General features: G+C 42.5%; 1 protein-coding gene across 2 annotated transcripts in view; it reads right to left on the reverse strand.

The window, feature by feature from the left end:
• OGA (O-GlcNAcase) overlaps nucleotides 1-7,385 on the reverse strand; it is a 29,434-nt gene extending 22,049 nt beyond the window's left edge. Inside the window, exons 1-4 of one of the 2 annotated variants that reach the window (XM_047073335.1) lie at nucleotides 6,755-7,385; nucleotides 2,629-2,680; nucleotides 2,102-2,199; nucleotides 141-271 (exon numbers count right to left, since the gene is read on the reverse strand). In XM_047073335.1, the coding sequence (XP_046929291.1) occupies nucleotides 141-271; nucleotides 2,102-2,199; nucleotides 2,629-2,680; nucleotides 6,755-6,953 (480 nt within the window). In that variant the 5' untranslated portion in view covers nucleotides 6,954-7,385. The remainder of the gene's footprint in view (nucleotides 1-140; nucleotides 272-2,101; nucleotides 2,200-2,628; nucleotides 2,681-6,754) is intronic. The other variant, XM_047073334.1, reaches the window with a different exon arrangement.
• Nucleotides 7,386-12,304: the final 4,919 nt, after the last annotated feature.

The following is a 12,304-nucleotide window of genomic DNA, read 5'->3' on the forward strand; positions in this document are numbered from 1 at the left end:
ATCAAAAGCATGAAGGTAAAAAAATTGTACAGAAGCAAAGAAGTATAAATTTGGTGTCCTTTTAACATCATTAAAAGCAACTCAGAAAACTTTGTTTCCGGTATACCGAACAGGGGGAAATAATGAAAAAGTAAAGCTACCTGGTCCAGTTTGCGTTTCAATGTAGATACTTCCTTGGGGTTAGAAAAAGTAATATCCAATCCAGGTGAGATAGCATAGATGAACTCTATCTCATATTCTCGTGCAGCAGAGATGAGTGTCATAAGTTGCTCTGAAGAAGAGAGTCCACGTTTTTAGAATGCAGCACAGAAAACTAAAAGAACCTTCACCTTTCAATTAAAGACAAGAGGTCATTTTCTCCAATTTACGATAGGTCAAGAAAGGAAAAATCCCTGAAATTTTACATGTTGGTCATGTCCAATGTGATAAGTCATACAAAATGCCACAAACCTCATGTGGCTTAATGTCACCCTAAAATCAATAAAGCATTCTTTCTTTCATTGCCATTTCTCAGAAATATTGAATTAAGCATTACTTCTCTTACTGAACATAAGCCATTTTTATTTCCTACATTGTTTGAGATGTATGGTTTTTATTTTTTGCAGTCTCTGAACTGCAATTCTTATATAAAAAAATCTACATATAACTACTTTATAATTTGGAAGAAAAGAAAAATGTGTTCTTAACAACCAGGGTTAAAGTGACAGCCTTAACAATCCTTGTCTTTATAACTACAGAAAATACTCATTACAAATCTGAAGTTTTAAAAATGTGACAATTTTCCTAAGTAAAACTAAATTCTATTCTATACACCAGTAGACCTATCTTTACATAATTTTCAGTGGTATCTCAAGATAGTCATTTGACTATATTTTGATTATTGATCACATAAAATTTCATTACCAGCACCCAAAAAATAATTAGGTTGAACACACACTTAAATTATATAGAGTAGTAAACAAAAACACTAGATGGAGATGGGATACATTTTAATTGCTTCTTTGTAATTTAAGAAAACTTTCTGCTTTCAGTGTTTTGGCTGCACTCTATAACCAAGTTATCTTACTAGCTACATATGTGTACCATTTTAATTCCAAGTATGAAATGTTTCCCCGTTTGTAAGTCCCCAAAGAAAAGCACCACTTGTCTAATTTATAAGGAGGTTCTGTTATGTCCTAATCTATTTACTATGTATTTACTATGTATTTATGTGTTTAACTTAACATTAAGAACACACATAACAAGGATAGTTTGTGATGGCTTTTCACTTCAGTATAAGCCTAGACTAGGGTGAGGTCTTTATTTTAAATAAAGACAAAACCAAGTAATCAAGTGATCAAGACCAAGCCATTCTTGAGTCTGAAGCAAAAGGACCAGTAATACTGATCCTGTCTTTACTTAAAATTTTGGTATCTTGCTCATGGATTTTTTTTTTTTTTGCATTAATCTTGGTTTAAAACTTGCATAAGATACTATTTATCTTCATCACTGATTTTTTTTGGAGTCCCTTACTTAAACTTTGTACCCAAGGCAGGCATCTCACTTGCCCTGCCCCAGGCCTAGTCCTGCTTTAGTACCTCTTTGTTCAATGGCCCACTGTTTAGACCACTGACAGAAGTTAAACAGTATAATTTATGATTACAGAACAGGTGGGAGTCAGACTGCCATAACCATGAATCACACCATGGCCGGCTAACATGAGTACTTCTTTCAATCTACACTAACTCACACAGAATTTACCAGATAATAAAAATGGAAATGACCTACAAAGAGAAAATGAAATATTTAATAAAATTCATGGGGCGCCTGGGTGGCGCAGTCGGTTAAGCGTCCGACTTCAGCCAGGTCACGATCTTGCGATCCGTGAGTTCGAGCCCCGCGTCAGGCTCTGGGCTGATGGCTCAGAGCCTGGAGCCTGTTTCCGATTCTGTGTCTCCCTCTCTCTCTGCCCCTCCCCCGTTCATGCTCTGTCTCTCTCTGTCCCAAAAATAAATAAACGTTGAAAAAAAAAAAAAATTAAAAAAAAAAAATTCTTATAATGTACATTACAGCTCTTTTCTTCCCATATTCTGAATTTATGGATTAAAAAGAAAAAGATTACCAGCTTCTTCCACTGAATACATCTCTCGCCAAAACATCCTATGTTTGTAGTCATCTTTTGGGGCATACAAGTATGTATTTAATTCCCATTTCTGGAGCCTTAAGGGGAAAGAAAATTACATATGTATAAACAGGCAACATGTAAAGGCTGTAAATCCCAAATTTTTCCTTTCCTTGGAGCATCTCCATCTCTTAAAAAGCTAGTAATATTCTGGGACAACAGCTTTTAACCTTTTTGTAATCTAGCGGAATTGTAAAAAATTAAATACTATAAGGAATGCCAACAAATTAAATCTTAAATAAAAACAATAGCTCTGAATGACACAGATAAAGCCCAAAACCTATTCAGCTTCCCCAGAAACTTTGAAAACCCCTGGCCTAGGTGAAGGAAAGGTAAAAGACCAAGGTCAAATAACTTCTGCAACTGAGAAATCATCAAAATTCATATGGCCTATTCAGTGTTAGTTTATCTTCAAATAAAAGGAAATATTGATGGTTTAAGACTACTTCACAAAGTAAAAAATTTACCTTCTAAAGAGTTCTTTTCTCTGTTCCATAACCCAAGGTCTTCCATAAAATCCTAGATTCAAAGTAAGAATGAAATTATTTTCAAGTTTCAAAATGTGGTAAACAATTTATTGACAAAAGCAGATTACAAAACATACAATATAATCCCATTCTGAAAAAAAGTGTGTACAATATATCCAAAGGATATTTAGTAAAATATTAAGATGTCTTTGGGAAAAAAAAAACTCATTAAGGTGTCTCTGAATAGTGATATTATAAAATGACTTTTATTCCCCTTTTATTTAGGTAAATTTTCTTATTTTTCTACCATTAACACTTATTACTTATGCAATATTTAAAAAAAATTTTTTTAATGTTTATTTTTGAGAGAGACAGAACATGAGCAGAGGAGGGGCACAGAGAGAGGGAGACAGGCATCCCAAAACCTAACTTTAAAAAAACTTTTTAGGGGCGCCTGGGTGGCGCAGTCAGTTGAGCGTCCGACTTCAGCCAGGTCACGATCTCGCGGTCCCGCGTCGGGCTCTGGGCTGATGGCTCAGAGCCTGGAGCCTGTTTCCGATTCTGTGTCTCCCTCTCTCTCTGCCCCTCCCCCGTTCATGCTCTGTCTCTCTCTGTCCCAAAAATAAATAAATAAACGTTGAAAAAAAAAATTTTTTTTAAACTTTTTAAAAATAATCTCCACACCCAATGCCATGCTGGAACTTATGACCCAGAGATCGAGAGTTAGATGCTCTGACTGGGCCAGCCAGGTACCCCTAAACCTAACTTTCTTTCTTTCTTTTTTTTTTTTCAATGTTTATTTTTGAGAGACAGAGGCAGAGAGAAAGGGAGACTGAGGATCCCAAGCAGGTTCCAGGCTCCGAGCTGTCAGCACAGAGCCTGCACTGGGCTCAAACTCACCAACCAAACCCTGAGATCATGACCTGAGCAGACTGAGCTACCCAGGTACCCCTAAACCTAACTTTTTAAAAGATCTCAATCTTACAATAGAGGAAGGGGAAGCAAAGTAATCCCAAACCACTAATAATAACAATTACTACTTGAGAGAGGAATTGAATTGCCTTTAGAGTGCGAGATTAAAAAAAAAAAAGTAGGGAAAAAAACAGGAACAGAATTAGGAAAGAATCTGATTGAACCAATTTTATGATTGCCTTATTTTTTTTTAAAGTTCCTGATACAATAAAAGGGACCAAAAATGCCTTAAACTATATTCACAGCAAACTCAACAGTGGAACTGGCCCAAAAAGGAAACTCTTGTAGAGTCTCAATTCCAGGGCAAAGGCTTGAACAACTGGAAATGCAAGAATGTGACTTGCTCCACTGTCCCAGAAGGGAGGTAAATCACTAGTAGTGCATAATGCAGGAAACTAACCAGCAGAGGAATGACTTCAGTCCTGATATAAGCACCAAACTGGTACTTGCAGCTCCACTGTGTGCGAAGCACACCTTATAGCTTGCCTAACCTTTATTTTCCACCCGTCTCGGTCTAATCACCTGCAAGAGAGAAGGACAGGGGCGCCTGGGTGGCTCAGGTCATGATCTCGCGGTCTGTGAGTTTGAGCCCCACGTCAGGCTCTGTGCTGACAGCTCAGAGCCTGGAGCTGCTTCGGATTCTGTGTCTCCCTCTCTCTCTGCCCCTCCCCTGCTCATGCTCTGTCTCTCTCTGTCTCAAAAATAAACATTTTAAAAAAATTAAAAAAAAAAAAAAGGGAAAGAGAAGAACAGCCCCTCAGGAGTACCATGAAGATGGTTAACATATTATGAACATAAAATGCTATTCTCTCTCACACACACACGCAGAAAAAACACAGTCTACTTAAGACTACCTAAAACTGACATTTCTGTAACGTATTAAACTCGTCTCTAGACACGATGGTTACTCTGCACAACAAACATGGACAAAGACAACAAAACAAAAATTCATTGCATACTATGTATGAAACTGCAGCACTTTCCATCAATAATTCAGTTACCTTCTTACAAGTAATTTAGGGGCACTTGGATGGCTTAGTGGGTTAAGCGTCAGACTCTGGCTCAGGTCATGATCTCCTGGTTCGTGGTTTCAAACCACCCTGTGCTGACAGCTCAGAGCCTGAAGCCTGCTTCAGATTGTGTGTCTCCTCCTCTCTCTGCCCCTCCCCCGCGCACGCTTTCTCTCTCAAATAAACATTTAAAGAATTAAAAAAAATTTTTAACATTAGGTAAATTTTATACGTCTTTACTGCTTTCCTACAACATTTAGCATTATCATTTTTCTCTCCAAGGAATAGGCATTAAACACTCCTTTAGAGTTGCTTCAATATATAAAAGAAACATTTTTATCTTCAGAAGCCCTAACTTTGCTCTGAGTCAGGTTCATGGTTTTGGTTAACTGGCACCACAAAGAGGAAGCAGTGCTATTATGCAAGTTACAACCAACAAAGATTTGTGAGGGAAAGAAAATTTTTAAAAAGGAATCCTGCCAATCCCTACGTTATTTCCTTTCCTCATTCATTTTAGGAATACCAACTTAGGAGTACTTAAAAAAAAATCAGGTGCTCAGTCACCAAAAAAATACAGAGAGATATGGAGGGAGGAGGGACAATAGATAACAGACAACTCTATTCTCTGAGTAGTTCCCTTTCAATACTATTCTGAAAAAACAAGCCAACTTAAACCACAAGCTTTTCTCCATAATTACTGAAGATGTAATAGACAAAATTTCTTTAGCCTTACTCTCGCCTAGCTCCAAAATTTCTATATCCTCCAGCACTCTTCAACCCTCCACCCAAAGATCCCTGATGACAAAATAGACTTTTTCTAGAATCTCCATGCACGCAAACAAGCCCAATTAAATACACCAACAGATTAAGTCACACAGAGCAACGTTTCCACAAACATGGACTCCAAATACATAAGTAGCTTTCCATTCTGTCTTCCCCCCAAATTCTACAAGACCTTTAACTCTGCAGAACTGTTTCACTCCTTACTGTAGCTACGTAGTAGTCTGTTTTCTCCTCCAATTAATTTATCTAAAATACCACAACCACGACCCACCCTTCAAATAAACACTCTTTGTAGGCTGACAACACTAGAAAAGCTGAAGCTCTCAACGTATAGGGAAAACCTTTCTACTTCTCCATACCTTTTTGGTCTTTTGTAACAACTAATTCTTATACAGTGTTACTCCCATGCATCCCATTACATACAGGAAAGAACTAATAAAGCAAACAACTAGGAAACTCTAAGTAGGCCAAAAGACTTCAGAAAATTAAAATATATGCTGTACTCAAGAAAACAGCAATAAGGCAACTGACTCATGCTTCCACAGAATACTTGGTCGAATATTCACTATATTCATAAACTGCGATACAATCTTCAGGTCATTTTCCCCAACGACAAAAATAAATAATCAAATTAAATAATTAAATAAATCCTGCATTCTTTTTAAATGGGAAGTGAGAAAGTCAAAAAAACATTTTAAACCTCTTCTGCAGCTCCTAAATTAAAATTCTGTACCCCTGATACTATCTAAGTCAAAGCTTCATCTCCTAGAGCCAAAGCACAGCAGCTGGCAAAGGACAATTTTGTAGGCTGCAAGAGAATCTTCAAAGGGTGGGGGGCAGGGACTGACTACAAAAAAAAAAAAAAAAAAAATCTAAGCAAACGGGAATTTGTAAAATCATAGCTCCACTGTGCTTCTCTTCGCTCCCGGAGTACAACAAGCACATCCGTGTGGATGTTATTTTTCCCCCCACGGGTGAGGACAGCAGGACTATACACGTTTTTCCATTTGAACACAGACCACCCTACGGAACAAGATCCCAAGGTACAAAGACTTGTAACTCAGAGCCTAACACTAGGCTCCTTACTACCGCCTCCGCAGGAGCCAGGCCTGGCTCCAGCCCAAGGCGGGTGGGGTCAGGCATGTTAATAGCCAGAGGGGAATTCAACGCTGCATAACAACGTGAGAGAAGACTTGCCCACCATCTCGCCTCTCCCCTCTCCAAAACAGGATCAAGTTTCAGGGCCCAAAGAGTGACACCTTTTTAGAGCCTCCTAAAGTATCCCCCACACGAACAGAGAATGTTACTGGGACGGAACGGGAAGGAGGACGTTCTCGCCCAGCCCGCGCCAGAGCGCTCACCTTCCACTACGCCACATAGGAACCTCCGAGCTCCTCCTGCCGCCCCAGCCACCGCTGCTCCCCCGGCCCCGGCTGGGTTGTCTTCTCCGGGGGCCGGAGCTGCTGGCGGCTCCAACGATGCCCCCGCGGAAGCAGCAGGGTTGGAGTTCAGCTCGCTCTCCCGCTCCTCCAGCGCCGCCTGGCTCTCCTTCTGCACCATCCTCCTGCCCCCGGCCGCCGCCACCTCTGCAGGTCCTCCTCGGCCTCCGTCCGTTGGCCCGCCGGCCCGGAGCCCTGGAAAGGGCCTCGGCTCCAAGCGCGCGCCCTTCGTGCTCCTTCCCCTCCCCCTCTGCCCTTCCCCCTCCCTTCCGCAGGGACCCGAATGCCCGGATGAGAAGGGCGGCGGCACCGGCGCGAGCCCTTTGTCAGCCGCTGCCTCAGCCTAAGCTGGGGAGCCGGAAGCCCAAGCGGAGGGCGAGGCCGCGACCTCTCGTTCTCTGGAGGCAGATAGCCAAACCTCCTTTTCTTGGTCGCAGTTAGCTTCTGCTGCTTCCCGATAATCTTAGCTCTTCCGCTGTTCCCCCTCAAAGCCCCTAGGTCTCCACCACCGCTGCTTCTACCGCCCGCTTCCTGTTTATCCGCACTGCGCCTGCGCCGGAGACCGGCTCAGACCGGTCCCCTCAGCCCGGCTCCCCCGCCTTCTTTTGGGCCAGCCTATTGCGCTTCATTCGATAGGGGGAAATAGAACAGAGGAGACGCGAAAAGCGGGAGATAATGAGGGCGATGGAATGTACCATTTGTGCTCACCACCCTCTAGGACAAGGCAGGCGCCCTGGAACGGACCATTACCCCTTCTGAAGAAGGGGAGTATGGGAGGAGGCTGCAACCGGTTGAGGCAATGGGGAAGGGGGATGAAAAAGAGAGGTGTTTACTCTTTCAATGCGCAAGCGCGGGAACGAAGCCTCTAGTTCTTAAAGAGATACGAAGAAACTGACCTATTTTCTATTGAGATTCTTCTAATAGGTTGGCTCATTACATCACCCTGACCCAGGATCGGTTCTGTGAAGATAACATTCCAAGGAGCTCAGCTCACCCCTCTGCCTTGAATCATTTTCCCCAACCCCCAGCTTGGCGCTAATCCCTTTAAAAATTAAGTCTTTCGTTCATTCCTTCGTTCAGCAGACACTAATTGAGCTTGCCACTTGCTGGGCTCTTGGGTCACTATGAGCTCACAGTATGGCGATGGAGACAAGAAGTACATACACAATGCCCGCACGGTGTGCCCAAATGTTACGGGACCCCAGAGGAGGGACTGACTTAATCCTCCTTTGGAGAGAGGTGGCAGCCATGGTTTCGCTTTTTGAGCTGCAACGTAAAGGATGAGTAGGAGCTAGAGTAGGGGAGAAGCAAAGAAAGAGAGCACTCCAGGCTTATGGAACACAGTACAAGTGTAGCAAGGGTTGAAAAGGCCTGGCATCTTTGGGAATGGAGAATGTGAACTGTGTTTAAGGGAGAACTGAGATCCCTTGGGCCTTAGCATAAATATCATTTCCTTAAGGAATCCTTCCCTGAGCCCTAGATGGGCTTAGGTCCTCTTGCTGTTGTTTGTGCTCAGAGTTCCCTGTAGCACTGTCAGTAGGCGCTGTTTACATTTACGACGATTGAGAGATCTGTCTCAGCTTGTGAAATGTGTGAAATGAGCAGCTCACGCTCATTCTGATCATGAAGACTTACTTAGTATCGTCCGTTTTACATTTTGGTCTCATATTCAACTCCTTCAGCGATAGCCCAACTTAGCTCTCATAGTCCCTCTTCTTTTTAGTCCTAGAGCATTGAGATGGGGGTTACAGGCAAACATTTTCTTAGATATCCTAGGAGGATCTGGGGTTATCATTCCAGCTGATCCCAGCCCTTGGTCTCATGACACTTTCCCCTTTGCCTCATGCGGTGGCAACTGCTATCAAGTCAGCCACAGTTTCATCTACTGTTCTGACTCTGGGGTCCACGGCCCAGGCAAGATCCACTTTCCAGATCTGCACCTCTCAAACTTGAAGGGAAGTTCTTGCTACACACCCCTACCCTCTAGTACCTACAACAGGAACCAGAGGTTCGTAGGCCTATGGTAAATACCTCTGGAATGAATGAGATACATTCATTCATTTTAAATTCTCAGTTTAAATTCTGCACTCAGTTTAAATTCTGGTTAGAGAAACACACAATAGCAAATTCAGTACACACACAGGGACTCAATTTGTAATAAGTGCTATAAAGGGAGGAAATCTAATGATGTGATAGAGTAACCACAGCAAGGAAAGGCTACTCCAGATAGAAGAATAAGTAGCAATCTATGAGTGAATCATGATAGTGGCTTGGCCTAGGGAATAGCCGTGGAAACGTAGAGCTGTGGTGCATCTTTGGTGGTGGCAGTAGAATAGAGGGAGGGGGCAGCTGCCCCAGTTGGTAGAGCCTGGGAGTTCTGAGAGTTCGAGTGCCATGATGGACATAGAGATTACTTTTTAAAAATAAAAAAATAAAGGAGTAGAGGAAGAGGAAGAAATGAAGACTACTAAATTTTATTACTTCTTAAAATATTTTTGATGTTTATTTTTGAGCAAGATAGAGAGACAGAGTGTGAGCAGGGGAGGGACAGAGAGAGACATACACAGAGAATCCACAACAGGCTCCAGGCTCTGAGCTGTCAGCACATAGCTTGACGCGGGGCTCAAATACGAACCGTGAGATCACAACCTGAGCCAAAGTCAGATGCTTAACCAACCGAGCCACCCAGGTGCCCCAAGACTACTAAATTTTAACCTGAGCAACTAGGTAGATGGCGTCATTTATTGAGCTGGGGAAGACTGAGAAAACATGAATCAAAGTTCTATTTTGAACATGTTAAGTTTGATCATTACAGGTCCATATGAATATGTCAAGTAGGCAGTTGAAGATATGTATCTTGAAGCTCAGAAGAGAATTCTGGGGATATAAACTTAGGAGTTATCTGCATATAAATGGCATTTAAAGCCATGGGACTGGATGTGATTTGGAGAAGAGACTCAGGTCTGAGCTATGGGGCTCAACGTTTAGAATTCCAGTTGAGAAGGATGAGTTTGTAAGAGAGTGCTAAGAAGCAGTGGCCAAAAAGGTAAGAGGAAAATCAGGAGAGTATGAAATACTGGAAGGCATGAAAGAAGTGGTTTTTTATTTATTTATTTATTCTTGAGACAGAGAGAGAGCATGAGTGGGGGAGGGACAGAGAGAGAGACACACACAGAATCCAAAGCAGGCTCCAGGATCTGAGCTGTCAGCACAGAGCCCGGTGCGGGACTCAAACACACAAACCACAAGATCATGACCTGAGCCAGAAGTCAGACTTTAACCAACTGAACCACCCAGGCGCCCCATGAAAGGAGTGTTTTGAGATGGAGCAGTTGACAACATTCAGAATCCAACCAGCGGCCAGGAAAAAAAAGATCAGACTGCCAACCTACTGATTTTTTTTTCTGAACCCATTTATGTGTCTTGGCTCTGGGACACTTCTCACCTCACTCAACCACAGACTTCAGCTTCCTTTAAACTTGAATCTACCTGGGGCACCTGGATGTCTCAGTCGGTTAAGTGTCTGATGTCGGCTCAAGTCATGATCTCATGGTTCGTGAGTTCATGGCCGGCATCAAGCTCTGTGCTGACAGCTCGGACCCTGGAGCCTGCTTCAGATTCCGTCTCTGTCTCTCTGCCCCTCCCCTACTCGCTCTCTGTCTCTCTCAAATATAAAAAATAAAACATTTAAAAAAAATTTTTTAAAACACTTGAATCTACCCTAAAACATAGAGACCATCTCTATACCTAAGCGAGATATATACACACACTCACCATACTCATTCATCCAATCATACAATCATTTACACAATTGTTGAATACCTATTATATGCTAGGCCTCAAGGATAGGATCATCAGTGGGGCAAGAAAACCTAGTCCAGGCTCTCAAGGAGCCCTCAGGAGTTTCTATCAAATAAGACAAATAATCACTCAAATAAATATATGGTAACAAACTGAGAAGTGCCATGAAGGAAAAGTGTAGGGTCCCATAAGAGCCTGTCACAGTGTCACTTTGTTTAGACTGTGTGTGATATGGATAGCATCCAAATCTTTACTATATTCCAAAGCTCTACTATATCCCAAAGCCACCCTGGACAGAGACTTGGGAGACTGGGTCTAGTCTCAATCCTCCTATAAACTCACTAGGTGACCTTGAGCATGTCCTCTCCCCTCTTTGGGCCTTTTTCCTTTCCTGTATAATGGAAAGCTAGACCATAGGTTCTTAACTTCAGGTCCATGGTCGGACTTCAGGGATACAAAAATGTGTGGAAAAGTGTATATGTTTTTTTTTCTTCTGGAAGTAGGCCCACAACTTTTATCAGATCTTTTGGAGGGGCTGTGACCCAAAGAAATCCAAGGACTTATGAAGCAAATAGTTGAGGGAGAATGTGAGCAGGAAACACAGATGACAAAATGATGGGATTCTGGAAGTAAGTTTCCCTTTCTTGAACACCATATTCCTCCCTTTACCTTGTCAATGTGTACAGTGATGGAAGGCCTGATCCCCCTTCTATGGAAGGTGAAGCTTAGTCACCACATACTGGTGCCCCAGCGAAAGGATAGGTGGAACCTACCACTGGTGGCCCCTCTCCAGAAAGAGAGCAAGGCCACCATTCCACACAAGAAGTCTCTACTCCCTTTGTGTCACTTGCTCCATGGTGACCTGGGTCCACCCCATATGGTCCCTTATCATTCTTGGCTGGAGTATAAACACAAACATATGTCCATATTGGAGGCAAGGGTAGGATGTTTACACAAAGGAACTTCCATGAGAAACTAAAGGGAATCCCCCCTCAAAAGAAAGCACACTGATGGGCACCTAGGTGGCTCAGTCAGTTAAGTATCCGACTCTTGATTTCATCTCAGGTCATGATCTCACAGTTTGTGGGATCCAGCCCCACATCGAGCTCCACACTGACAGTCCAGAGCCTGCTTGGGATTCTCTCTCTCCCTCTCTCTCTGCCTCTCCCCTGCTCGCTCATTCTCTCTCTCTCTCAAAATAAATAAAAACTTTAAAATGTTTAAAAAATAAAAAATTTAAAAGAAAAGTCATTTTGAGATTAACTAAGATGTCTGTAAATTAGAAATTCTTTTTTTTTTTTTCAGTTTATTTATTTTGAGAGAGAGAGAGAGAGTGTGAGCAGGAGAGGGACAGGGAGAGAGAGAATCCCAAGCAGCCTCTGCACTGTCAGCACAGAGCGCGACATGGGATTCGATCTCACGAACCCCAAGATCATGACTTGAGCTGAAATCAAGAGTCAGATGCTTAACTGACTGAGGCACCCAGGCACCCCTGTAAATTAGAAATTCTTGATTCCACTTGTAAGAATGTCTAGCCAAAAGACAGCTGGCTTGGCATAGTCTTCACGACATTAATATCCTGTCTCTTGTCTCCTCTAAGGAGATGGGAGAGAGATTCACATGGGGACCTCTCTGAGGTCAGGTGGGTTTCCAACACCTCCAGAACCTGTA

Source organism: Lynx rufus, unplaced genomic scaffold, assembly GCF_022079265.1.
Source record: "Lynx rufus isolate CCGP_SWC_20201006 ecotype Redwood Valley unplaced genomic scaffold, mLynRuf1.p SCAF_11, whole genome shotgun sequence".
Classification (NCBI taxonomy): domain Eukaryota; kingdom Metazoa; phylum Chordata; class Mammalia; order Carnivora; family Felidae; genus Lynx; species Lynx rufus.